Source organism: Danio rerio, chromosome 17 (assembly GCF_052040795.2).
Source record: "Danio rerio strain M-AB ecotype USA chromosome 17, GRCz13ab, whole genome shotgun sequence".
Taxonomy (NCBI): domain Eukaryota; kingdom Metazoa; phylum Chordata; class Actinopteri; order Cypriniformes; family Danionidae; genus Danio; species Danio rerio.
In genome coordinates this window covers 35,070,431-35,096,984 of record NC_141037.1, presented here as the reverse complement: position 1 = coordinate 35,096,984, position 26,554 = coordinate 35,070,431, and the positions used below count along the sequence as shown (strand labels likewise).

Here is a 26,554-nt window from a genome sequence, read left to right as displayed (position 1 = left end):
ATATCCGGGACCAGGCTATATCCTGAGCTGCTGCTGCGCTGATGGTCGTGGGGAGTGGAGAACATGAGTCTGATTCCAGCGACGTTCCAGGGACAGACGAGTCTTCGCTGAGGCCATCTTCCTGCCTAAACCACGGCGAATGAAGCTCTGCACAAGACTTTTGGCCAGCGGAGAAATTAAAATGGTTGTGCCCAACTGAGTCTGGTTCCCTCAAGGTTTTTTTTCTTCACTCTCATCAGGTGAAGTTTTTTTTCCCTCTCCGCTGTCGCCACTGCCTCGCATGGTTCAGGATTGGTAGAGCTACGCATCAATGAATTTGCTCTTCAGTGTTTGAACTCTCAGTAATGATTAAATCAGACTGAACTGAGCTAAACTGAACTGAACTGAACTTAAACACTAAAACCTGAACCACACTGTTACAGTTACTATGACCATTTATGTGAAGCTGCTTTGACACAATCTACATTGTAAAAGCGCTATACAAATAAAGCTGAATTGAATTGAATTGAATGTCAATAAAAGTGTTTCTGCAGATGTGAAAAATAAAATGTATACATTTTTATCATTATAAGCTGGATATATTCACAGACTGCTGCCACACAACTGTGTTTAAACCCCTAATAAAAGTGATTTTAGCTCCCCTTAGACAATGAAACATGATCTAAATTGCATCCATGGCCATAATATTCTTTTTTGTTCATTACTTCTGCGAGCTGCGAGTTATGCAAAAGCAAGTGATTATGCAAATTTTGTATAAAATCTAATTTAATTTAATTCATATACGAGGAATTGAATGCTGTTCAGCCGTTTTATCCCCCAAAATGAATCAATTGCATATTGTATATTGAATCAGCATCATTTCTTTCAATCTCATTTACTAAACGCTTCAGAATGTGGAAATCACTTTGATTTTCTACTGATTTTCCCCAAAAAACACAGACATAAAGTAGTTGCATTGTACTTTCAAGCATGCAATCTGTCCATACTTTATTACAGTATCAATGTACATTCACTTTGGCTCGGATATGTGTGTGCGTGTGTGTGTCCATACCCTCTCCGAGCTGCAGCGCCGGATCCATTAGCTCCATCATATACTCCACATCCAGCAGCAGAGCGGTGATGTTACATCGAGCCAAGACATACATCAGCACAGGCAGGAAGTCATCAGCCCCGTGAGCCCTTCCTGTTACATAACAATCAGGAAATAATCAAAATACATCCATTAATAAAATACCACAACATTCAATCATTCATTCCACATTAATTATACAACAAGCACTTCAACAACACGTTCCTTCAAAAGATGAGCGTTATGAGCAAAAGTCACCCGTACGACTGGTTTGAGAATAAACTCTGCGGTGAGAAAACACGGATGGAATTCAGTCATAAAATGTCATGGAATTTGGCAGATTTGGATGAATAAAACAGTTGAAATGCACACTAATCAAATCATGATTCTTATTATGGTGTGTTTGAATATTAAAGGGTTTACCAAATGTTTTACTCACACAAGTAGTTCTTTATTTCTATGATTTTTTTTTATTATTGTGAACACGAAACAAGATATTCAGAAGAATGTTGGGAAAAAACCAACACTGCTTCCCAATTCACATACTTTCTGTCCTAAAAAGTATTTGAAAACAGAATTAGTATGTCCCAAATTGTAGTATGTTGAAAATAGTATGCCGAAGGTTTCAGTAAAAACTTTAAGAGTAGAAACGTCTATACTCTAACCGATAGTATTCCCCAAAGTACATTGCAAATTGGATGTGCGTTCGATTAGAACTACAAACTCAAGTGGAAAGAGTAAATAAACTACAAACATGATAAACGTGCGAGACCAACCGTCAAGTAGAGAGGCTTTGGTAAAGATGTTTGTATGAATGTTAATTAATATCTAGCCTACTGGAAATTATTTTAAGTGTGTTTTCCGTGTTATATTTTATCTGCAACAACAATACTGAACTAATATAAAGACAAGCTTGGACATTCATTCATTCATTTTCTTGTCAGCTTAATCCCTTTATTAATCCGGGGTCACCACAGCGAAATGAACCGCCAACTTATCCAGCAAGTTTTTACGGAGCGGATGCCCTTCCAGCCGCAACCCATCTCTGGAAAACTTCCACACACGCTACGGACAATTTAGCCTACCCAATTCACCTGTACCGCATGTCTTTGGACTGTGGGGGAAACAGGAGCACCCAGAGGAAACCCACGCGAATGCAGGGAGAACATGCAAACTCCACACAGAAACGCCAACTGAGCCGAGGCTCGAACCAGCGACCCAGCAACCTTCTTGCTGTGAGGCGACAGCACCACCTACTGCGCCACTGCTTCACCCCAAGCTTGGACATTAACTTGATATAATTAATAATATAATTTTCATGATTTTAAGTAAAATTTGACTTTTTTTGATGATTAAAAAGATTTTAAAACATTAATATAGATAGATGGATAGATACATATTTCTACATAGCTTTCTCTGTCTGTCTATCTATCTATCTATCTATCTATCTATCTATCTATCTATCTTAATGAATGGCTGATGTCAAAAATATACTACTATAGGTTATATTTTAAAATTAAACCTGCACTGTGAAAAACGCTGCCACAATATTTGGAGGTAGAGATTGATGCTATCTGCTAGTAACACATTGAATGCATTCACTGCAACAGTGCACAGATTCCTGTTCAGTCATTTGTGCTCTCTCTGTGTGTGTGTGTGTGTGTGTGTTTTTTTTTTTTTTTTGGATGTATGTAAAACAAGAAATATGTGCCAGACAGAAATGCACTCGGGACTGCTTCTGGAGTCCGGCCAATATAATATGATTCAGAAAATGCTGAGAAAGCAAAGCAAGCGTCACAAGACTGACATTATGCAGTATTGCCAAATCGTTTTAAGACTTGAGGCTTTTAAGGCTTAAATTTGAGCATTCTGTAGTGTGCAAAACACTAAATACATATGTGGTCAAACTGATTTGTTTCTGTTTACCCATGAGTAGACGATGATATGCCCAATTTATTAAATATAATCAACAATAAACTAACATCTGGCTCATTTAAATAGTGAAACACGCGGCTAGCAGCTGTGTAAATGAAAGATGAAGTCTATTACATTATTTAAGTTCCTATATTCTGTACCTGTCACTGTGTGTCTGGGTTTTTGCACCAGCTTTATCACTGGTGCATTTGAAGTAGACAGTAAATAAAAGACCAGTCAACTTACTGACCAAACTTGAAGGCTAATTCACACAATTTATTTATTTATTTATTTTATTATTATTATTATTATTATTATTTTGTTGTTGAAGACTGAACAAAATAAGGTTTGTGGTTCACGTTAGCTGAAGAGAGTGTCTTTTTTAAAGTGTGCTTTTAAAAGATGTTCCTAACAAGCTCACAAATTTACATCCGCATAGTAGTTCTTGTCCACATTTAGCAACTTGTTGTTTTTAAACCCCACAGCTGTTTCAAAATGCACACTGAGCTTCCTGCAATTGATGTTGTAAAACAAAACAGGAAAGTCGGCCTTAACAATAAAGCAACACAATGTGGGTTTTTCTTGCGGCTCCCCCTTGTGGTTGATAAGCGCAATTGCCTGTTTCCAGTATGGTAAAAGTGTTTGTTGCCTTTGTTGACTTTAACCTGGCGGAAACCGTGTCTACATATCAGGTAAAATAGCTCTGTTAGCCTACGCTACCATGTTTAACAAATATCATCACAAGGCAAGGCAGCCGTGTTGTGTTGGTTCTGTAGGCAAGGCTATTAGATAATTTCGTCCCATGTTGTTTGTAACTCCGCACCTACGCTTAAAAATGTGACGTGATTTAGTTAAAATAGTTAAAAGTGATTTATTTTTCAGACATAGTGCTGCTTTAACCACAGGCCTTTATGGCCCCATGATTTCTACAATGTAGTAAACGTGGATGCAAGAAATTCAGTAAAATAATAATAATAATAATAGTAATAATAATAATAATAATAATAATAATAAAACGTAAATAATCGTATAATAAGGAAGGTCATGGAATTTAGATAAATAAATCAAAGGGATGTGTTTAATCATATTGTGAAATTTACTAGTGTGTAGTTTAGACATGGGATTAAGATTCTGAATATAAGATTCTGGCGGTATGATAGCCTAACCTCGGATAAAAACATCACGGTTTCACATGTGATTACTGTTGTAAAATATATTCTTTTTAAATGTCTGGGTGAAAAACAAAAACTTTTTTTCCTTTGAACTCAATATATTTTATTTTCAGAAACATTTAAAGTATTTTGGAGCAGTAAACAAGTCAGGCTAAATAATTCAAATGAATCATTGACTTCTGCTGTCTTCATTAGCTTCAAAAACACTGATTTCTTTACAATTTTTTTGCTGTTGTCCTAAAAAAAATGTAAAAAAAAAAATAATCGTACATATACTGGCGGTTTTAAAACCTTGACCTTTACAAACCATGATATACCTTCAAAACTGTTATTGTCCCATGCCTAGTATAGTTTTCATGATTTCAGGTAAAATTGGATGTTTTTTTGATGATTATTGTAGAGGGATAAATAGATATTCCTATATAACTAAATACCTTTATCTATCTGTCTGTCTGTCTGTCTGTCTGTCTGTCTATAGCACAAAGAAAAATAAATGAAAGTGTAATGTGGAACAAAATATAAACTAGAATTGGAGACAAAAATGATACTTTCATGCTCAGAAATTAAAACCATTTTTCAAACAACCTCATAAATTCCCATGGGATGGCTCATCTCCTTTACTTCATTATCTGTTCATTTTGAAATCATTAAATGAGATATTACAGAGATAATACAAAGGCGCCACAGACTGAATCTTTCAAAGACTGATTCACTGGGAGATCATCTGTTCTCATCTTCATTTCAAGACGCTATGCACCCAAATGAGGCAGCAATGCAATTGAAAAACAAAATTGCATCGCAGTACGTTGCAATTTTAATCCAAGTAATTTAGAGTTGAGGTAGTGTTCTCCGTGCAAGCAAATTGCCCCATTAGATGTACATTTCATTACTTCAGTATTACATTCCCTCTGGAAAGCTCCTTTATTGTTGATCTAAAAATAGCACCTGCAGTCTGATACAGTAAGGTTAATTTAAGATAACAAATCCAACACGTAAGAGAGACTAATTAAAACCATAGAACCAGATTTTATATAGTACTATTATAGGGACACTGCTAAATCATTGAATATAAGTTTAACTATAGCAGTTAACATTTAATCAATTAATGAAACAACACAAAATGCCATTGGTAATCACATTGATAATCTGTCTAGGAAAATAGATGTATTTATTTAGGGAGTTTGTGAAACCCAGGTTTGTTAAATAAAGCTTGCCATGAGCAAAAGAGATCGTTTTAAACCTTTGAAAACGTTTCGTCGAGGCTTGTGAGGCTTGAAAGTGTTGCAAAGCATTGCTTAAGATTGTGGTTTGGAAGTTGTAACAGAGGAAATGGATCTCATCTGTGACTGTTCTTTGGAGTGGATAATTCTTTGAGTTGCACTTGAATAATAGCTCAGGATCTGCATCGCTCACCTGGGCTAATCTCAGTGCTCATGAATACCTGTTAAAAAAAAGCCCCGAAACAAGAACAGTGTGCATCTAAGGATGAAAGGAAATATAGTAGATCAGTGTTGCAACACAAAGATGAGCCGTGACTATCTGTTCTGAAAGAAAACCCTGCTAAATGCTGCTGCGTGCCAATATTACAGTAGGAGACTATATGTTTGTTCATTTGTAAAAATGAAAACTCTATATATTTAAGACAGACACACAAAGGAATCAGGTTATTTATAGAAGGAGCCAGTTTGAAAAGATGGAAATATAATGCAGATAGTTGAGTAACATGCTCTCATTTTAGATACCCATAAACCAATATAACGTGAATCCCCACCAATATCCACTGAAATGTTCCTACCAATAATTCAATCAACTTCAAAGTAAAATAATGCTCCGTCAACCCTTAGTAACCTACATGTGCACAAAGTCAAGTTCGCTATGAGTTTACCGAAATACTATTAACCAAAGCAATGCAATTAATCAAAATTCAGCTTTGATTTTGCCTTCCATGACTAAGAGAAGTAATAACCCCGATAAAACAGTTAAATTGTGTCACACACTTCTCTAAATTTCTCTGCATTTATATCTCCTCAAAGCCCCACTGCAGAAAAAAATCATGTAATTGTTGTCTTTTGCAGCATGGCACGTGATTGTTATTTGTATTATTCTGTGTTTATTTAATATTATTAAGTACTTTATTCATGTTTTTAAAGGCGCGAAACAGAATTTTTGCTGTTCAATACAGATCTAGGGATGTACTGTATATCCCATGTATCAAGAGCAAATCTACGCCCATGGCCTGATACATATACAATATGAAGTGGGTGTCAGAACAGACAAGAAGCACTGCAATAAATTCCATATGAGTTTATTTTACTCCAGTATTTTCAATGAAGTTTTTGCGCTCGCCTGCTGATCCTGACTCCACTAGCAGTTACATCAGTCTTTCATCTTGTTTTACGCTTGAACAACTAAATGAATGTTTAAGTCTATTTAACTGAATGTATTGCAATCACATTACAACATCGATGCTGTAAAAACAACCTTGTGAAATTAAAAATACTCGCATTAGACTTTCACTGGAAGTTTATCATTGCCTTTAAAACTCTAGCTGTGTATAGAGCCCATTATTGATTCATTAGTTTGCACTGACTAAATATTCTTTTGATTGGTTAATTACTGTCCATTGAGAACCATTCATTCATTTTCTTGTCGGCTTAGTCCCTTTATTAATTCGGGGTCGCCACAGCGGAATGAACCGCCAACTTATCCAGCAAGTTTTTACACAGTGGATGCCCTTCCAGCCGCAACCCCTCTCTGGGAAACATCCACATCCACACATTAACACACATACTCATAAACTACGGACAATTTAGCCTGTACCTGTACCGCTTGTCTTTGGACTGTGGGGGAAACCGGAGCACCCAGAGGAAACTCACGTGAAGGCAGGGAAAACATGCAAACTCCACACAGAAACGCCAACTGAGGCGAGGTTCGAACCAGCGACCCAGCGACCTTCTTGCTGTGAGGCGACAGCACTACCTACTGCGCCATTGCCTCACCCCTATTGAGAACCATTAAAATAATATTTTTCTTCAAATTATGAGGAGGGGGGGTCGTCATTAATGTATTTACAACATTTTAACATGTAATTTTACAAGTTTATGATGCTACTAATACATTTAAACTGCCAAAGAAAGAGAACAAGATTATTTTGCTTTCCCCACTGGCAGAGTGTTTTGCTTGTTTTAAAGAAAAACTTTTGACATCTTATTTCTAAAAACCAGACAATAAATTTTGCTTGTGTAGAAAATGCTTCTTGATTTTAAGAATTTTGAGATATTTGGACTAGAAACAAGACTCTTGAAACAAGACAAAAACAATATAAGAAATGTATTTTTTTGCAGTGTACTTACTTCTACTTACTAACTTATAGTTTTATTAGGCCATGGCACTTGATATATGCTGTAGTATGTACTGGACAGCATGTACAAAATCTACCAGCCCAGAAATATCATTCTAAGTTTTGGGTGCACTTTATTTTACAGTATGTGGACTTTATACACACTTTATATACACGATATATCCATAATAGAGCCAATATGGTTTCATTGAAAGTGATTAGCTTATTAGCAATAATTTAAAAAAGGCTGATATAATGATCACATGGAGGCAATAAGTTTCACATATTTTGAATAATTCAATGTTTTTATCAGCACAAAATCATTAAATACAAAAAATAATAATAATCTTGTGTGTGTAAAATAAATATTAATGTTAAAAGAAATTTTAAACAGCAAAAATCACCTTTGAAAATTGTCATACTATGTTTCTTTAACTTTTTCTTTATTTTTTATTTTAACTCTTAATATGTTGGAGAGCTAAATGTTAAATGGATTCAATCCATATTTAGTAAAATCTGGACAGAGAGAAAAAGGCTAGCTAAAAAACAACATTTGGAGATCTGTTCAATGAACCCATTAATTACATTTGTTCTATATAGAATATAATATTTATATTTATACTACAGTTGAGGGGGACATTAAACAACTTTTCTCAAGAGCAGTTTTTGAAGGGGATTCAAATAATAAAGCTAAAATTCAAGCTGTTGAGGTCACGTTGGAAAAGAGAAAAGCTGGCTTTTGGACCATTGCACATTTTTGCCTCATTTGCATTTAATGTTATTTAGTTACACAGTTATTTATAGTATAAAGCATTGTTATTTAGAGTACACTGCAGGGTTTCAGAACATATTTATTGTGTGTAGATTTATGTTCATTCAATTTTGATTAAAAATCTTACACGGTATATAAATAATTATATATTTGAATTAATACTATTAATTAACAAATATTATCTTAATTTAAAAGTAAGATAAGGGATTCGTGTCAGCATTTCATATGCAGTAGCAAAGATACTTATAGCAAAGTCTTCATATTTACAAATAAGGAAGTCATTTTAACCAAATGTGATTGTGCAATAAATGTCACTTATGACTGTAGATTTTAATTATATAAATATGGATTAGTATTTACTTTGATGCTTGTTACTAAGTAGTGTTTTATACAATGCAGCTTTTGTCATATACATTATGGTAAGCTTTGGTGTGACATGAATTTCGCTTTGGGATTAATGAAGTCTAACTAAAAATCAAACAAACAATGCAGCACACTCATACTGAATATGAAGGGAAGTAAATGCTGCACGCAACACTAGTGCATCACGCCATCTAAACCAAAAGAAGAAAAAAAAACTTTCACCAGCTAGTGAAGTCAATGCAAGTCAGAAGCTTTGGTTGCTACAGAAACAAAATCCTGAGGTCAAGACAGAATAAATGCTTGGTTACTCTTTTTGAGAATTAAAACATTTATGAGAGTTATTTTCAGATTTGATTGGTCGTTTTGAGATATGATATTTAAATGTAAGCCTGTTGAACTGCTTTAGAGAATTTACTTCCCCATTTAATGAGATGAATGTGCATGACTGAAATAATTGCTCGAGATGTGTTTAAATAAAGAGTTAGCAAGTGTCTGGCTAACTGTTGCAGATTTGTACCAAGTAGTTACGAAAAGAACAGATATCTGAATATAATATGACTCATGTAAAAATATAACGTAACCCTTATACAAAAATGTCCATGATAGGAAATATATACAAAAATATTTATTATTATCATTTATTTATTTATTTATTATTTTTATTATTTTTTATAGGGCGGTATGGTGGCTCAGTGGTTAGCACTGGCACCTCACAGCAAGAAGGATGCTGGTTCAAGTCCTGGCTGGGCCAGTTGGCATTTCTGTGCAGAGCTTGCATGTTGTCACCGTGTTAGAGTGGGTTTCCCCCACAGTCAAAAGACATGCTCTATAAGTGAATTAAATAAACTAAATTGGCTGTAATGTATGAGTGTGTGGGTGTTTCCTAGTACTGGGTTGCAGCTGAAAATGCATCAACTGTGTAAAATATGCTGGAATATTTGGCAGTTTATTCCACTGTGGCTACCCCTGATGAATAAAGGGACTAAGCCAAAGGGAAATGAATAAATAATAATAATAATTATTACTACTACTACTATATACTATTTTTTTTTAAATTATTATTATTATTATTATTATTATTATTATTATTATTGTGATAAGTCCTCCTTTTTAACTTTATTTGTGTCAAAGTATAATATATTTATTGTTCTTCTGCACCAAAAGTAAAATAAACTTAGTTATGTCTGCTGTCTATCTAATTACTTTCATTAGCAGATTTGGTAACTACTGATAACTGGTAGCACTGATAACTACATTAATGATAAACTCTGATAACTGAATAATGATAAAATGTGTTTTCTTTTTGTTATTTTTTTTGTAAGGTGTAGGTAGTTTTATTGTGGGTGTTTAGGTGAAGTGTACTTTGTTTATTTTTAATTTTTTCTGTGGGTCCTCTGAGATGTATAGGCTTCACGGTTTGGGCGTTTAAAAAAAAGAGAGAGAGAGAAAAAAATAAATAAAAGACAAATAAACACCCCAATTCAAAGTTGTTTTATTTGTCGAGTGTTTTATTTATGTTACGTCTTTGACCCTAGGTTGTAACAAAGTCAATAAAGAATTTAATTCTGCATTAGTAACCATCGGCAACAAGCACTTAACCTGAGAGGATCTCCTGATTTTGAAGCAGTTTGTTAATTGAGTCAATAATTGAGTCAGTTGTGATTTGACAACAGTTTCAATCAAATCTGTTCATTTAACAAATTAACGTCACACTGTGCACTGTAAAAAAAATCCTGCTGTATAGTTTTTAGCTGAATCGCAGTGAATAAAAATTAAATAAAAATATCAGGTTAAACTTTGTGTAACTTATTTTAATGTTAAGTTTTCAACTAATTATTTTTAGAGTAACATTTACTGACATGACTTTTTGTCTCGTCATTTTTTTCACATTGTGAGTTGTAAACTGATTTAACAGAAAAATCAGCAAATCAGATTTCTGAGAGTTTCAGCAAATTGTGCACTTCAAAATATCTTTACAGCATTTACAAAAATGAATTTACATGAAATCTTATTAATTAAAATATAAGATTAATAAAAGACTGATACAGCGCAGATACTTGAAGGGTCATTTAACTGAAAAAATAAAAATCTATCATCATTTATTCACCCTTTACTTATTTCAAACCTTTAAGTTTTGTTTCATTTCTAAAAATGTTGGAAACCTGTCACCATTGACTTCCATATTATTTGTTATTCCCACAAGGGAAGTCAGTGGTTAGGGTTTTCAGCTTTCTTCAAAATATCTTCTTTTGTGTTCAACAGAAGAAAGAACCTCATAAAATCACATCAGGTTGAGTAAATAGTGAGTATATTTTATTTTGGGTGAACTAACCCTTTAAAAAGGCCCATAAACACAATACTGGAGTGATACATTAACACTATTCTTTACTGACCTAAAAAAGAGAGCGGTTTTATGTCTGTGCATAATTTTATGCCTACAAAGTACAATGGCATTGAGAGATGATATTATAATAAACACAGCACAATGCATGTCCTGTCCTTTAAACAGTCATTTGCACAAACACTTTTGCAGTGGTAGAACTTCCTTATTTGCAAACACCCATGATGACAGCTGTGATGTAATCGGCCCTAATTTTGGGGTGCGGAGGAAAAGGTGAAGTCGAAGCTGTTTAAAGAATCATTGCTTATACACTTTCTGTTCCTTTCTCTTTCGAGGTTGTGCTCTCTCCTCCATATTTTCTAAAACTGATGAGTAATGACCTGGGCTGCATTTCCCAAAAGTGTTGCAAGTCCAAATACATCATAGAAATCACTGGCACCAAGGGTCTCCAAGATCTGCTTAGACTAACAGAGCTTTCCGGGAAATGCAGTCCAGGCTGGGGACATTAGTCTAGCTTTAAAATATATCCAGGTATATAACTTTCCAAAAGTTACTAAACAGTTTGGATTTTGTTTTTAAGGATTTGATTTGTCATGGTCATACCATCAAGTTACATCTTCCTACATAATATAATATAACATAATATAATATAATATAATAGAATAGAATAGAATAGAGTAATAATATAATATAATTCAGTTATAATATAATACAGTAATAATATAAAATAATATAATATAATATATTATAATACAGTAATAATATAATATAATGTTTTTCAGTTATAATATAATACAGTAATAATATAATATAATTCAGTTATGATATAATACAGTAATAATAATATAATATAATATAGTTATAATATAGTAATAATATAATAAAATAATATAATATAATAACACTGCAGTTTAATACATTGAATTTAAAAATAACTACTTAAAATATTACAAATCATATGAATTAAAATAAAACTATTTAATTTTTTTTTTTATTATAATGTTTATACTAACACTACATTATGGCATCTGTCTATATATTTGAATCCATTATAGATGCAGGGATTGTAATTCTTAATATTTCTGAATTAACTCACCTGGACAACCCACAGACATGGATTCGTAGATGATTTTGCAGGTCTTAAGAAGCAGATCAATCTTTTTCTGAGGTGAATATTCTTGGTGCAGGTTACCGAGCCTTGTCTGAATTTTCTCCATGATGGGTGTTTCAGGGACGCTTGTAATGACCCCCAGGTCTGTGGTGGTCGTTCCCTGCACCACTTGCTGGTTCTCTTTCAGCTTCTTCAGATTTCCAGCCCGGGAGTGAATATCCTTCAGTCCGTTATACACAGGTTCTCGCAAGGGTTTCAGGACACTTTTGCAAAGCGCTGCTTCAATAATGATCTCTGAAGAGGAGAAAATAGATACGCTGTCAGGTCACTGAAAAATAAAATCCATACTATCTCCATGACAAATTCTTGATATATTATTTATCTGTATCCAACTTTTTATCATAGTAATCCATGAGGATATTGTTGGAAATATTGTATATATCTCTCTGATAGTTTTCATAATGCATTTTTAATACTCCAGTGCAAGAGAGAAGGAAAAGCAGCAAACATATCTAATGTAAGGGTTTTCATTTTCCTCAAGGGAGTATATGAAACTTTCTTTACAATGTAACCCACAATTACTATGGAAGTTTAGAAACATGGCTAAAAGTAGATCCCCGGTCTTTCTCTATGAGCAGTGAATTGAGAATAAAAGCTTATCGTGGTCTTGTTATTTCATTAGGTTATTTTATGGACTGAGCTGCACAATAGAGCAAAGCTCAGTCTTTACAGTCGGACTATTAAAGCTTAATATGTAAGATTGGTGGCAACAATCTTCTGCTTGGATAAGGTGCTTTGCTCGAATGATTCTAGTCTGGAAAAGTAATTACATCAACAATACAAAAAAGGAAGAGATGAGATCTATTCTCACATTTTTATGCAAATTAGGATGAAAATTCTGGATGGGATGCGTCTAATAAAAGGCGAATAAAAATGCGTATGCTCTCTTTTGGTTTTTTTATGGTAAAGCACAAGTAAAAATACCTTGCCTACAAGGTATCAAAATAACATCAAAGGTCTAAATCTTTCAAACAGCAGCTAAAACTTACATTTTTCCTTTGAATTGTGCATGGTTTCATATGGTTTTGTTCTCTTGAACATATGAATTAGAAACATTGCTTCATTCGCCCATTGATTCTGAGATATTTTTTTTTCTTATACTGTATATGCCTGCAAACTAATAGTAAGTCAGCTGAAAGTCTGATCTTTGTCACAAGCAACTGGTACATAAGAAAAAGCTTCCCTAACAGTGAATATAATGCAGAGATCAATTACCCAGTTTCTCCTCAGAGTATGCCGCTGTTTCCTGCACATTTTGCAGCTCTGCACTCTGGATCAAGTAGCTCTTCAGTTGGGTTATCATCTGTCTGATTTCTTGGAGCATCTCTGTGCTGGAGGTGTGTTTCCGCATGGTGTCCAACGTGAAAGCTCGATAATCCTTAACAAGATTCCCAAAGTATGTGTTTCCATCTCGGGACATTTCGACAATGCGTTTCTGCAACTTGCGATCTGCATTCATGAATCCTGTGAGGACGTTGGATAAATTTGCCATGGACACCATCGATAGCCGTTGCTTAGCACGGTCTAGCATAATCGTTGGGGTCCTCTTTATTAGAGCACCCGTTGCCATATTAGCATCAGCTTCCTCCTCGGTGCTGCTGGTCGAGTAAGAATCGTGGTCCAGGGGAGCTCCGCCATCAGGAGAGTATAGAGAAACATCCGAGACTTTGGGATGAGTGGCGTTGATGCAGAGTGAATGGCGAACAGGACTGGGGCTGCTGGATTTCAGTGGAACAGTGGAAGTGGTATTTTGAGGAGTAGATGAAGATAAATTACTGCAGTGAGATTGTCTTTTCTTCCTTGGAGGTGGAACTGGAGCATTGGGACGCTTTGGTTGAGATGCTACCTCTTGAGTGACCATTGGAGCTCCATTAGCTACCTTAGACTCTTCTGCTGGAACCTCCTGAACTTGCGGAGTCTTTGGGTCCATAGGCTTGTCCCTTTCTTCTACACCGTCATCTAGGCAAATGAGGGATGCTACAGTAACTTGCTTAGAACTGTCCTCAGGTTCAGGGTTGACTTCCTGCTGCGCTGGCTCCTCTGAAGCCTGCTTTTCAGAGAGCTTCCGTCGGATTGGTATTGGAGGAACTCGATGTGAAGCTGTATTAAAAATCTGCTTTCCTTCTTTGCCCTGAGCTGCTTGTAAGACAGCTGGCTTGTCACAATCAGCGCTCGGGGCAGGAGTTCCCTGTTTCTCTTGTTCTCTGTCTGCACGTTCACAGTCATTTCCTTCCCTTTTCTTGACTGACGAGGGAGGAGAACTGAGAGCTGCCTTAAACTCCCCTTTTGAAGGCTTGGCTAATACATGGTGTGGAGGAGCTTCGGGTGTGCTGGGAGGACGAGGGCGGAGGGGTGGAGGCCTTTTAAATTTAGGTGGAGCTTGGAGTGGTGTGTTGAGACTCTGGGTCCTCAAAACAGGAGTTGAGGCGGCGGGCGACACACTGTTGCTGCATTCCTCAATGAAAATGGGGTTGACATACCAAAGACGGTCACTGCCAATGGAAAGCTGAATTTCACAGGAACTGCTTTGCCGCTGTCTATCCAGAGAACCACTGCTACCGCTGACATTTTCCACATCCTCATGGCTATTCAGAGTCGAGTTCCAGAACTCTGTGTTAATATAAGAAATAGGTTAGTTTAAGCATTATTTCACTTGACAGGACAATTTAACAACACCGCTAAATCAGGGTAGCTGTGATTGCTAGCTACACATATAGCATGAACTAGGCAGCCTAGAAAGTTCAAAATAAATCACACTCACTAAAGACAAATTATATCTTTGGCAGGTATTTGAACTCAGTTTTCAATGAATTTCAGAATCTTAAAGTAAAGTATGTTTTATAGTTCACCCCAAACTGAAAACCATTCACTGTGTGAACCATTTACTGACACTCAAGTAGTTCTAAACTTACATTTCTTGCATTTACTTTGTTCTGCTGAACACTAAACAAGACATTCTGAAGAATGACATCTATAGCACTGAAACAAGGCATCAAAGTCCCTTAAAGAAAAATAATTTCAGTTTGAATGGGGAAACATAAAATTCTCCAGAATAGCTTGCCAAGCTTATGATTGAATTTCATATTAGGAATCATCAATAAAATTAAACAACAACTATCCTTTAGTTTTATTTCTACACGTCTGAATCACACAAAATCTGCAGAAACTCCCTCGGAGTATTATTAGTCTATAGCAATCGATGATTGGCTTCTGTACTAGGAGGCAGAGCTTATTCGCCATATTTACTGTTACACTTTTACCCATTCAAGATTATACGAGTGACATGTCTTGTGTATTCTGTAGTCTTTGAATATATCTTGTTTCAAGAGTTCACACTTAGATAATGCTTGACTATTTAAGCTAGTTTGGCATGCTGTCCCGGGAGAGAACCCTGAGCTCGGTGATGGATGAGCTCAAGGCTCCCGCCTGGTCAATAAGCATTAAGAGTGATACGAGATCAGGAAGTTCTCGATAGCTTCCCAAAATAGATCACTAGCTACGCTAGTTTGTAGTAAGTGCTTGTGACTTTAACTTTTGTTGCATAGTTTTTGAGTTTGGGAGGAAACTGGAGTACCCAGGGAAAACCCACGTGAACAAGGGGAGAACATGCAAACTCCGCACAGAGAGTATCGGTTGGCTCAGCTACTGTTGAACCAATGACCTCCTTGCTGTGGGGCAACAGTGATAACCACAGAGTCACCGTGTTGCCCGAACTGAGGAGGAGGGAGAAGGGATGGTTTCCAAAATGAAGATGAGGAATGAAGTTTAGGCTGGATATTTATATTGAATTTAGAGTTATCCGATTGGCTAGTTTGTGATTAGTGATAGGGATCAGCTGTAGTCAAGCCTATCACGTGCTCCTCTCGAAATTAGTTTAAGAAACTTCACTTTGTGTTAAGCAGAGGAAAGAGAGGCAAGTTTTGGAACATGAATAAAAGTACATTGAAAGATGAGCACATGATGACAGTGTTTTCAACTATCCCTTTAATTTTATTTCTTCCACATTTTCATTGTAAACACAACAATTCCAATTAAACTAGATTTAGTTGAATACTGAAATAAAATACCATATATGTTTTTCCTGTAGTATTTACTTCATCACAGAATCATTTTTATCATTTTGTTTGCTTCTTCTTTTCTTCTGTCTCAACACTGAAGCACCCAAGTGTGTCGGAGTCCATCAAGCACATTAGCCATTTATAGTTGCCATGAGCTAAAATGAACTAAATGACTTTAAATAACTTAGCAGAAAGAGAGCAAGCGAGTGAGCTTGTCAAACATCCGAAATGTGTTATATCAGAAGTCTAATAATAGCATGGGAGGTGAAATGTTAAGATCCCCTGACCAGCAAAGCACTACTTACTCATTTCTTCACATCCTCTTTTATTGGACACCTTTTGGCTGATTGCTAATAGAGCATTTTCACAATAGCATTAGCGCACCCACTAAATATGTCTGCATCTATATATGCCTCTGGGGCAGCATGAGGCATATATAGATGCACACAATGAAATATTCAGTCAACTGCAGGATGTTCAAAGGATATTGACTGCTATCTGTCCTTCCCACACCTTTTGGCTAGGGTGATGTGACTGAATGAAAGCTCTGTTTATCGTATAAGTTTAGTCTAAATCACTTTAGGAATAAATAAATATGCAGTTGAAGTCAGAGTTATTAGCCATCCTGTATATTTTTCCTCCAGTTTATGTTTAACGGAAATAATTATTTTTAACAACACATTTCTAAGCAAAATAGTCTTAACTAATTTCTAATAACTGATTTCTTTTACTTTCGCCATTATGACAGTATATAATATTTATGATATTTTTCAAAATGCTAGTATTCAGCTTAAAGTGACAGTTAAAGGCTTAACTAATAAGGTTAAGTAGGCAGTTTAGGGTAATTAGCCAAATCATTGTATAACGATTGTTTGTTCTGTAGACCAGTGGTTCCCAACCTTTTTTTTTGCCTGAGACTCCTTTTTCCCCCGGAAAATATTCTAAGGCTCCCTTCAACATTTAATTATATTATCGCTCAAATAAGTTTGTAGTAAGGATGACAAAAATAAATTTTTGTTTTAAAATAAACGGCATGTTTATTACTATATCTAGATATGTTTATGCACAAGTAATAGCCTAATATAAAAGCAAAACATCAGTAGGCCATTTGTAATTGAAAAAACATAAGCCTTTTCCCTTTAAACTGGACGTATATTAGTTGCTAATTTTTATAAAGTTTATTGTCAGTAGCTGTGATGTCTCTCATTTTAAGTGTGTGTCAATTTTTTTGCCTTGCGCTCAAAAAATGCTCTGGGCTTGTCACGGTATTGGACATGAGTCGTTTGCAAATGTCTTAATAATTTGGATGGCCTCATGCATTTGTCAGCAAGAACTTGCGCAGATAATACACTGTGGCCTGGTCAGGGATACTTTGCTTCAAGAAAATACAATAAAACTAACGTTCAGGTAACTATCTTGGCATTTCCTGCATTTCGTGTTTCCAGTTTTGCTAACACTGTGACCCGAAATGTTTGGAGCTTCCTCACCTGGGTTCAGTATGCTTGGGTCATTAGTATTAGCTGCTGAAGGAAATTTATTAACACTTGATCTATTTTTTTGTGAAGGATAAATGACAAATTTGTTTATTTTTGGTCGGCCTGGGGATAAAATGAATTGTCTACTGCTAAAACATTTTTTAAAATTTGACCCAAACCCCCCACAGAGCTTGCTGAGCTCCCTTATGGGCCCCTGTTGGGAACCGCTGCTTTAGACAATTGAAAACAAAAAATATTGCTTATGGGGACTAATATTACTGACTTTAAAATTATTTGAAAAATGCTTTTATTGTAGCCCAAATAAAACTAATAAGACATTCTCTCGAGGAAAAAATATTATAAGGAAATACTGTGAAAAATATATTTGGTCTGTTAAACATCCTTTTGGAATAATAATTTACTATAATTAAATATAACTGTATATGGCATGATCAAATATACAAGACTCAGAGTAAAGTTAAATATAGAAAAATCTGTTGTTCCTCTTACCTGAACCAATAGAAGAGATCACTTCCATGTCCTCATATTTAGCCACCTTTTGTATGACCTGAGGCAACTTCAGAGGAAAAGGTAGGATGTCTCTGAGTAAAAAAAATAAAAAGTTTAAATAATTCATGAGAAGCTAAACGATGCAAAATATGTATGCATGAAGGTTTCCTCTTTGTTTGTTAGCTTACCGGCTAACACAGTAGAAAGCAATTAGCTTAAAAATGTTCTCAAACACCAGCACAGACCCTTCGAGGTACAGCACTGCAGCAAATGGAAGAAACAGAAGTGTTAATACTATGCACAGATATGGTCCCCGATGTTACCGCTTGGATGTAACACTCCAGTTTATTAATGGTTCATAAAGTTTGTTTGTGTGACTGGCCTGCTGATGCAGAAACACTTCATTGGGGAATTTCTACAAGGTCTGCGATAATGATGAATGGCCACGTGTAAACAAACAACTGGCCTTCACTTCTTTCTTTTTCAGCCAAACAACACTGAAAGAGTTTTCAGCTTTGTAACATCTGGTCAGAAGTGACTAGACTGCATTGTATAGATTGTGAAAATTACCACATATGCACTCACACACACATAGACACCAGGAAGCGTAGCTATAAAAGGCCAGTGCAGGACATCCTGTAGCAATAACTGCAGTGCAGGGTTGGGGACAGGAAACCTGCGGGCTGCGACCCCAAAAACACCCACCACCAAACACCTTTCATACCCGGTTAAGTCTTTTATACTGCATACTCGCTGTAAAATCTTCAGGTAAGCTGTGTCCTGTATGCAGATTTGTTAGCACATGGTCTTGTGTGGATGTGTCGAGGTCTGTATGTAAATGTGCATTTGTGTGGGTTTGTCTTTGCCAGAAAAGCATTTCCAAGAATAAACTTTTGTAAATCAAGTTGAAAGAACACTCATTATTCAGAGCAACATATAACTCACAGGACTTTTCTTCCTTTACAGGCAGTTCTTTGACATGGGGCTCCCCCAGCTGGTCGGGAAGACGTACTGCCAGTACCATTGTTTTTTGAGTTGCATCCCTCCTGACTAGAAATATCTGAAAAATCAAACAAATAACACAAAGTTCAACAGAAAAAAAAGTGTTAAATAAATTATATCATGGTAAGTATATTTTTCTGTTTAAATTAAAAAATTATATCGATTAGTATCTAAAATTTAAAGGGACATTCTACCAGAAACATACATTTTCTGTCCTTAAAATAAAAACAAACACATAGAATAAAAAGTATTTCATCCCAAAAATTTCTAAAATGGACTGATGGTTGATTTCTGTGTGTATTTCTAAAAGAGCAATTGTACAGTCCGGTATAGTGACAAGGCAATATATTCTGATACACATTGTCATTATATTAGTTTAGCTCACAAACTTCAGTCCACCATTTTATATCAATCCTACTTGCCCTTTAAAATCTTTAAATTATATGCCTTTAATCACATGACTCTCTAGAAGTGACATCATCTTAAAGGGAAAGCAACTCTACGAAGACAATAATTATTAGCCATTACATTTTCTCTATATTTTTGATAAAGAATGATCATAGTGTGAAACATAATAATAGATTAAAGTCTGCTTGTTTTATCTACTGCAATGGATGTTGTAAAGTAAGCATTTTATTTATAAAGATTGGGAAAATTGAGTTTTAGAAAAGTTATTATGACTTAACAGGACACCTCCTTCTCACCATTTCTGTTTGTTGTCAAAACTGACAGCTGGAGGGGCGTGGGTGGATAAGTATCTTAGCCACGCCCAATACCTCAAAATCATGTAATCTGAGAATTTAACTGAAAACAAACAGGAAGTGCATTTTTTGATTTTAAGTTTAGATTTCAAGAGCAACTATTTTTTTTCATAATGACATGCACAGATGAATTGTTCACCACAAAACTGGTATTGTGAGCTAACAAAATCACATGGTTAGTTTTGATTTCATTTGTATTTTACTGTTAGAATGTTAAATCCATTATACTGGACAGGAATTTTGATACTTCACGTTGTTGGGTTGATTTTAAATACCCATGTTTTTTTTTTAATATCTGTTCTTTTTTACATATCTAGACTGGATCATTAGATTATGGGGTTCTGATGTGTGTTTTTTGATATACAGACATTTTATCTCGTTTTTTCTTTTTCTTCAGAATATTAAAAATATGCTCTGCAGAAATTAGAAATATTAAGACATGCTTTTATGAGATGTTCTCAGACCCCCCAAAAAAGAATCTAAATCAAAACACGTAGAAGAGATGTAGTCAAACAGCATTAGTCAACTTTTATTTATTTATTTATATATATATATATATATATATATATATATATATATATATATATATATATATATATATATATATATATATATATATATAAATATATATATATATATATATATGCAAAAGTTGTTTCAGTTTAATTTCGTCTTTGACATCAGTGTTGACCATAAATGATAATTGGTATAGTTAATGTAACTCTCTCAAGCAACTTTAAGGAATTTCTTTAGCCTGGCTTGTTCTGATTGGTCCACTTTTTTGAGGCTGTCATGTTTTGCATTGACATGTAATGGAAGTTGTCATAGTTTTTTTTCTTCATCATCATATTCATATTGTCATGTATATAAAAACATCTTCTGAGACAATTAATTAAAGATGGGGCTATGCAGACATTTTCTTCTTTTGGATTTAGATTATCATTATTTATTTATTTTTTATTTTTTTTTTGTAGCATTTGCTCATTCCAAAATGTACTTAACAGTATGACTGGCTGAATATTAAAAATAGGCTCTGCAGAAATGAGAACTATTAAGACATGCTTTTGATAATTGGTATAGTTAATGTAACGTTCTGTACTTGCTTCACCTCGGCTTTTTCTGATTGGTCCACTGTTTTGAGGCTGTCAGGATTTGCGTTGACTTGTAATAGAAGTTGTCATAGTTTTTCTTTTTTATCATCTCTATTGTCATGCATTTAAAACAACATCTGGTACAATTAACTAAAATGGGGCTTGATTTGCATATTGACATTAGAACATTGTCTCTTGCTAATTCGGAGTGTGTAGACATTGCCCAGCTTGATCCTTTTAAGGCCACACTTTAAAAATGTTTTTAGTTCATGTTGAGGCAGTTTAAATGTTTAAATATGCATCTTAACACATGCAGTTATTATGTATATTTTGAACTATGGTATGCATTGATGCATTATTTGACTGCATTAAATCATCTTTTGTTTTTTTTTTACTGAAGATGATAAAACGTCTGATTTTGTAACTCATATATACCAGTTGACACATATATCCTTCTTACATAGCTAAATGATGGTTGCATACATTTATACAATTGGCTGTCTGAATACTTGATTTTGATTGGCTGGAATGTGTCCAATAAATCATTTCATGCACAGGACATGCTGAAGCATTCAGGTTCATAGCAACTGGTCTAAGGTGCCTGTGGCTTTTATTTACAAAATACTTTTGATACTTAATCGCCACATTATATTTCTCTTTAAGAACTGGCCTCTAATTAACTCAAATAAATTATATGTAAAATAAATTCTCTAATTCTTTCATTTAGATGAATGTGATTTTGACTAACTATGCTAAGAAGCCGCATTTGACAAATATTGGACTGCAAATTACAGTGGCAAACTGAACTGCTGTCAAATGTATCAAGCAAGATAGTCCACAGCTTGCGGTGCATTAAAAACAATTGGTTGGTTCTTTGCCTTCAAATCACATCTTATATACAAATATAGTCAAATATGGCATATTCCGTAGTTGTTTTATATCATGGTGACACTGAGACGGTCAAACAAACTTGACCATTTTTTTACAAGGTTTGTTTAAAAAAATATGTTCCAGATGCAAATGAGACAAATAAAGGGAGAAGCTGTTAAAGAGCACTGAAGCCTGTGAATACCAATAAAAAAAATATATGTACAGATAAATAGTTCTCCAATATTACAATAAATAATTAGAACTTTTGATTGACTCTTAATTTTTTTTATTACACAGATCTCTTAAATACTTGATTCTAAATAGTCAATAATGACATATCAAGCTATGGTTATTTCCCGATAACAACCGAAAAAACTAAGAACACAGACTCATCAGGATACTATGAATCATCTTGGCCATTAGTGAATGTATGACTGGTGCCATCTTGCGAATAATAAGTAGGTTAGTGTAGGATGCATCCAATAAGTTGAATAAAAGAAAATTCTGTCATCATTTACTCATGCTTTACTTGTCCCAAACTCCTTTGGCTTTTGTTCTTCTGTTGAATGCAATAGAAGATATTGTGAAGAAAGCTAGAAACTGCTAAACATTACGTTGTTTAGTATTTGTTTTTAAAAAAGTAAGTCAGAAAGGTTTAGATTGAGGCTGGGTAAATAATGGGAAAATTTTTCTTTTAAGACCAAATTTACTTTCTACAAGCTTTACCTATATTTAAAGAATTGCTGATAAGCCTGTCCGCTTCCTTCTGTGAGAATAGCCAGCTGGATGTATCAAAAAAAAGAGTCACATTTCTAATTTATTTGATGTCAATTGAATACCTTGATGACAAAACAACATCAAACTGACATCTAACATTGGCGTTAAAAACAGATTTTTAAGTAGTTTTTTGATGCCAATAGATGTCAATTTGATGTTGTTTAGGGCCTACTCACACTTTGCTATCCGAACCGTGCCCAGGCACGTTGCCCGGATCATTTGAGAAGTGTGAGTGCGCTTAATCGGGCTCAGGCACGGTTCACTTGGCCGGCCCTGGCCCAGTTGGAAGTGGTGTGCCTTAACATGGTTCACTTGGGCTTTGGCACGGTACACTTGTAATGTCAATAGCTATGTTTCCATCCAAAGGCGCAAAATAAATGTATGCACATAGCTAGAATATCACATATAAGACATGCGAATAAAGCAGCATTTTTATATAAGCAGTAAAGAGAACAAAATTGTCCCTTCCGTATTAACTGCTGCCAAATATCAAAAGTAAAAACGGAAATTGCTGCAGTGGGAGGAAGCTGCGTGACTCCTTTCATTATTTAATAAATGACTTACACATCAGAAAGCAGTATGCCGACACACAGTGAACATGTGGTGGCTTTTGAAGGCGTCAGATGTGGAGTACAGACGCTTTTGACAGTTCTGGATGTAATTAATAATGTAATAACACTAATACTGGCATTTCAGAATGACCAAAACAACATTTTAGATGTTTTACAGTGTGCTCAGCCTGCTGATTTGTCCACTTACACACATTTTTACCATCACATGATCTCTTATAACAAAATCACAGATGTTTTTTAATGCCCATACTGGAATTTGTTTGGTAAAAGTGTTTTCATTGTAGTTTTATGCGCATCTTTTCTTATCGAATAAAAAGTTTATCCTACTCATACTGCTTTCAGATTAACTCTCGTAGATGCAATCTATTTAATCAATACAATATTTATTCTCTCTTACCCCAGGAAACTCCTTGCTCAGTATATGCATGGCTTTGTCCAAATTCATCCCCAACTGAAGCCACACCGGACACGTCTTGATCAGTTTCTCTAGTATGCTGATTCCAGGAGGCACAGGTTTGTTGCTCTTGCTCACTGGAGATGTTGGAACCGGGGGTTTTGGGACTACTGGTGGAGGGGGTCTGGCCTGAGGTGGAGACGAGGGTCTTGCAGTGGGAGGCGGAGGTGGTCTAGGTAGGCCAGAGGACGAGCTCTTTGGAAGAGCAGAAGGAAGTTGTGCTGGAAGAGGTGGCTTTGGGACCTGAGGAGACATCATGGGCTTGTGTGGAGGAGGTGGAGATGGTTTGGAGTTAAGTTGGGGTGATGAAACAGGGAGTAGGTAGGAGGTGGTGGGGTCAGGGGATGGGTCGTCGGAGATGTCCACCAATGGGAAGGCTGGAGTAGAAGGAGAGGTTTGTGGATGGAAAGATGACTGAATAGATGATGATATGGTTGGGGAAGAAAGGCCTGGAGGTGCTGCTGAAGGGCCAGGAGAAATCATAGTGCATACTGTAGGACGCGCAGAGCTTTGAGAAGTATCTCGTCAATGTTTTATTGATCAGCCTGCGAGAAAGATCATACAAGGATTTCAGTGCAACAAGTATTGCAACAGAGCATAAGGAAAAACAAGTAGGTTGTTCTCTTGAAATCATGAGGTCAGTTCTGAATGTCATATGATTTTAATAATGTGCCAATATTTGACAAAGTTGTGCAATGGGGAATGTGTCAGCATATTCGTATGAGGATGAAATAAGCCTTGTGCATCACAGTAGCAGCAGTTTTGTACTCTGTTCGCTCAGCTAAGCTGCTGCTCTCTCTCTTTCTCGTTCTTCCTTTTTTTGGCGACCAGGATGTCTCCCTCCTCCAGTTCTTGCTCAAATCTTTCCTTTGGTATTCGCTGTACTGTGATATCATGTAACATATTTTCCGAGGAAATGTATTGCGTGTATGTAGCGCGTGCTCAAACTTTTTCCATTTTAACTATGCTATATCAGACAGAGATATAGAGACTAGCACCATGTTTTTTAAACATAATTCTTATATATTTTATCATCACTGTTTAATATATACATATTAATGTAACATTTTAACAGTAAGGGGGGTTTCAAGCATTAAAACCAATCAATTTTAATTTATTTGTTTTTAATAATAATTGTCCTTTTTATTTTTCTGAACAACAAAATATATATATATAATGATCACTTATTCTTTGGTATATTTCAAGTTCAAACTGACTTTTATTGTCATTTCAATAATATACAGTGCGATACACAGTACACAAGACGGTGCACTACTATAAAAAATCATAAAATAAAAAATGAAAAAACTAAAACTATGAAAAGGAGTAAGAATAAGAGCGCATTTTAATAAGCAGGTCAGAATAAGTATGTTGCTTGTGTTTAACATATCTGTTATGGTGGATGATGGTAAAACTTGTTTTTTGACATTTTATTTCAGGTTATTTAAAATATTCAAGTGGAAATTTTGCACTTAATATGCCTTCTTATATAAAATCACTCTAATAAATTGATTTAAGTTCATGTTGTTTCTAAAATTATCCCAGAAAGTCTTTGAGCTAAATTTAAATAATATCTTAAGTATTTACATAACCAGTTATTGATCAAATATGAACATATTTTTCCTTAGTAACATTTTAAAAGACTTCAGATTGATTAAAATGTATTTAAAAAAAAGAAGATCTTGATCAGAGCTAGACACATTTTTCAGATTAGTGGCCTATTAAAATCTTTTTTTCCTACTCCGTTAACAACCTGTTGTTGTTTTTTTATTATTATTTAAACTTTTTCATTGAAGTATCTAATGAACTAAGAATTTGAGAATTGAGTATTATTACATGTTTGTGAATTAATTTATTTTTTTATTAAGTATGGACTTCCAGCTCTTCCGGCTTTCCAGCGGTTTTCATTCAGCAATTTAACAAAAGCATTCCAAAAACTGACCATCATTTCAGGACTTAACCAAAGTCTATTTCTGCCCATTGAGTCAAAAGAATCGCTGAAACAGTCCATGGATGTAGATGTTTATGTCTACTCACTCTCAGGATGCTCCTCCATGTTCCGATTCCCGACAGCTGTTTTCATCATTCGTCCTCACACTCAACATTCTTCCCTTTGGCGTCACAAATAAACGCTCACAGAATGACCCAGTTCACAGTAAAACACATCCTCCATATTTTTTCTCCGCTCCTTTTCTCTTTGGTGCGCTTCCCCAAATTATGTATTCCCTTTGTTAAAGAGAGTTGGCGAAATCATAAAAAATGCAGAAAAACCAAAAAAAAGGAGAAACAAGAAATGTGCACGGCTCCTTTTTTCTTTTTCTTTCTAAACTTCCTGTCAGCAATGTAGTCAGGAAGGGGCTGTCCAGGGTGGTCATCCAACCCCTTAACACCCCGTATACTCTCTCAAACTCTGAGCTAAATAAGTCACGTAACTGCACGCACAACACCCTTTCTCTCTATCTCGCTTTGATACTAAATACAACATAAACAACGTCCGCAGATGTGTTTACCTCAGAAACTGAGCGGTGAGGAGTGAACTTCATCTCCCTCCTCCCCCATAGAGTCTGAAAGTGTCTGAAGTTAAACAGCTCCAGATGCTCAGGAACCCCAAAAGAACTTCCAGAAGGTCCACAGTTCAACATATGGTTAGTTTTACCTTTGGGAACCAATGGTATGCCATCCACACAATGCTCCTAATCGCTGGATCCATAATTTTTGCAGAAAGCCTGCTCAAGGCACTTTGATGGAGAATGTCTACATTACACCGCCTGTTTAAGAGCCTTCAGGAGGGGGAACATACTTGTGAGGCTGCCAAGAGTACTGCACTTTTAAATGGTTAGTT

The 26,554-nt window shown here is 35.4% G+C and overlaps 1 protein-coding gene and 1 long non-coding RNA gene across 2 annotated transcripts in view; one reads left to right on the top strand and one right to left on the bottom strand.

Annotated features, from left to right (window-relative positions):
- rin3 (Ras and Rab interactor 3) overlaps nucleotides 1-26,246 on the bottom strand; it is a 31,037-nt gene extending 4,791 nt beyond the window's left edge. The window contains exons 1-8 of the mRNA XM_087290752.1: nucleotides 25,750-26,246; nucleotides 23,656-24,257; nucleotides 19,131-19,245; nucleotides 18,374-18,446; nucleotides 18,186-18,277; nucleotides 13,358-14,752; nucleotides 12,068-12,376; nucleotides 1,052-1,183 (exon numbers count right to left, since the gene is read on the bottom strand). Coding sequence (XP_087146878.1) covers nucleotides 1,052-1,183; nucleotides 12,068-12,376; nucleotides 13,358-14,752; nucleotides 18,186-18,277; nucleotides 18,374-18,446; nucleotides 19,131-19,245; nucleotides 23,656-24,195 — 2,656 coding nt within the window. The 5' untranslated portion in view covers nucleotides 24,196-24,257; nucleotides 25,750-26,246. The remainder of the gene's footprint in view (nucleotides 1-1,051; nucleotides 1,184-12,067; nucleotides 12,377-13,357; nucleotides 14,753-18,185; nucleotides 18,278-18,373; nucleotides 18,447-19,130; nucleotides 19,246-23,655; nucleotides 24,258-25,749) is intronic.
- LOC147840005 (uncharacterized) lies at nucleotides 3,586-23,771 on the top strand. The gene is made up of 3 exons (XR_015513586.1): nucleotides 3,586-3,675; nucleotides 19,152-19,310; nucleotides 23,661-23,771. It is a non-coding gene; the product is annotated as an uncharacterized LOC147840005 (long non-coding RNA).
- Nucleotides 26,247-26,554: the final 308 nt, after the last annotated feature.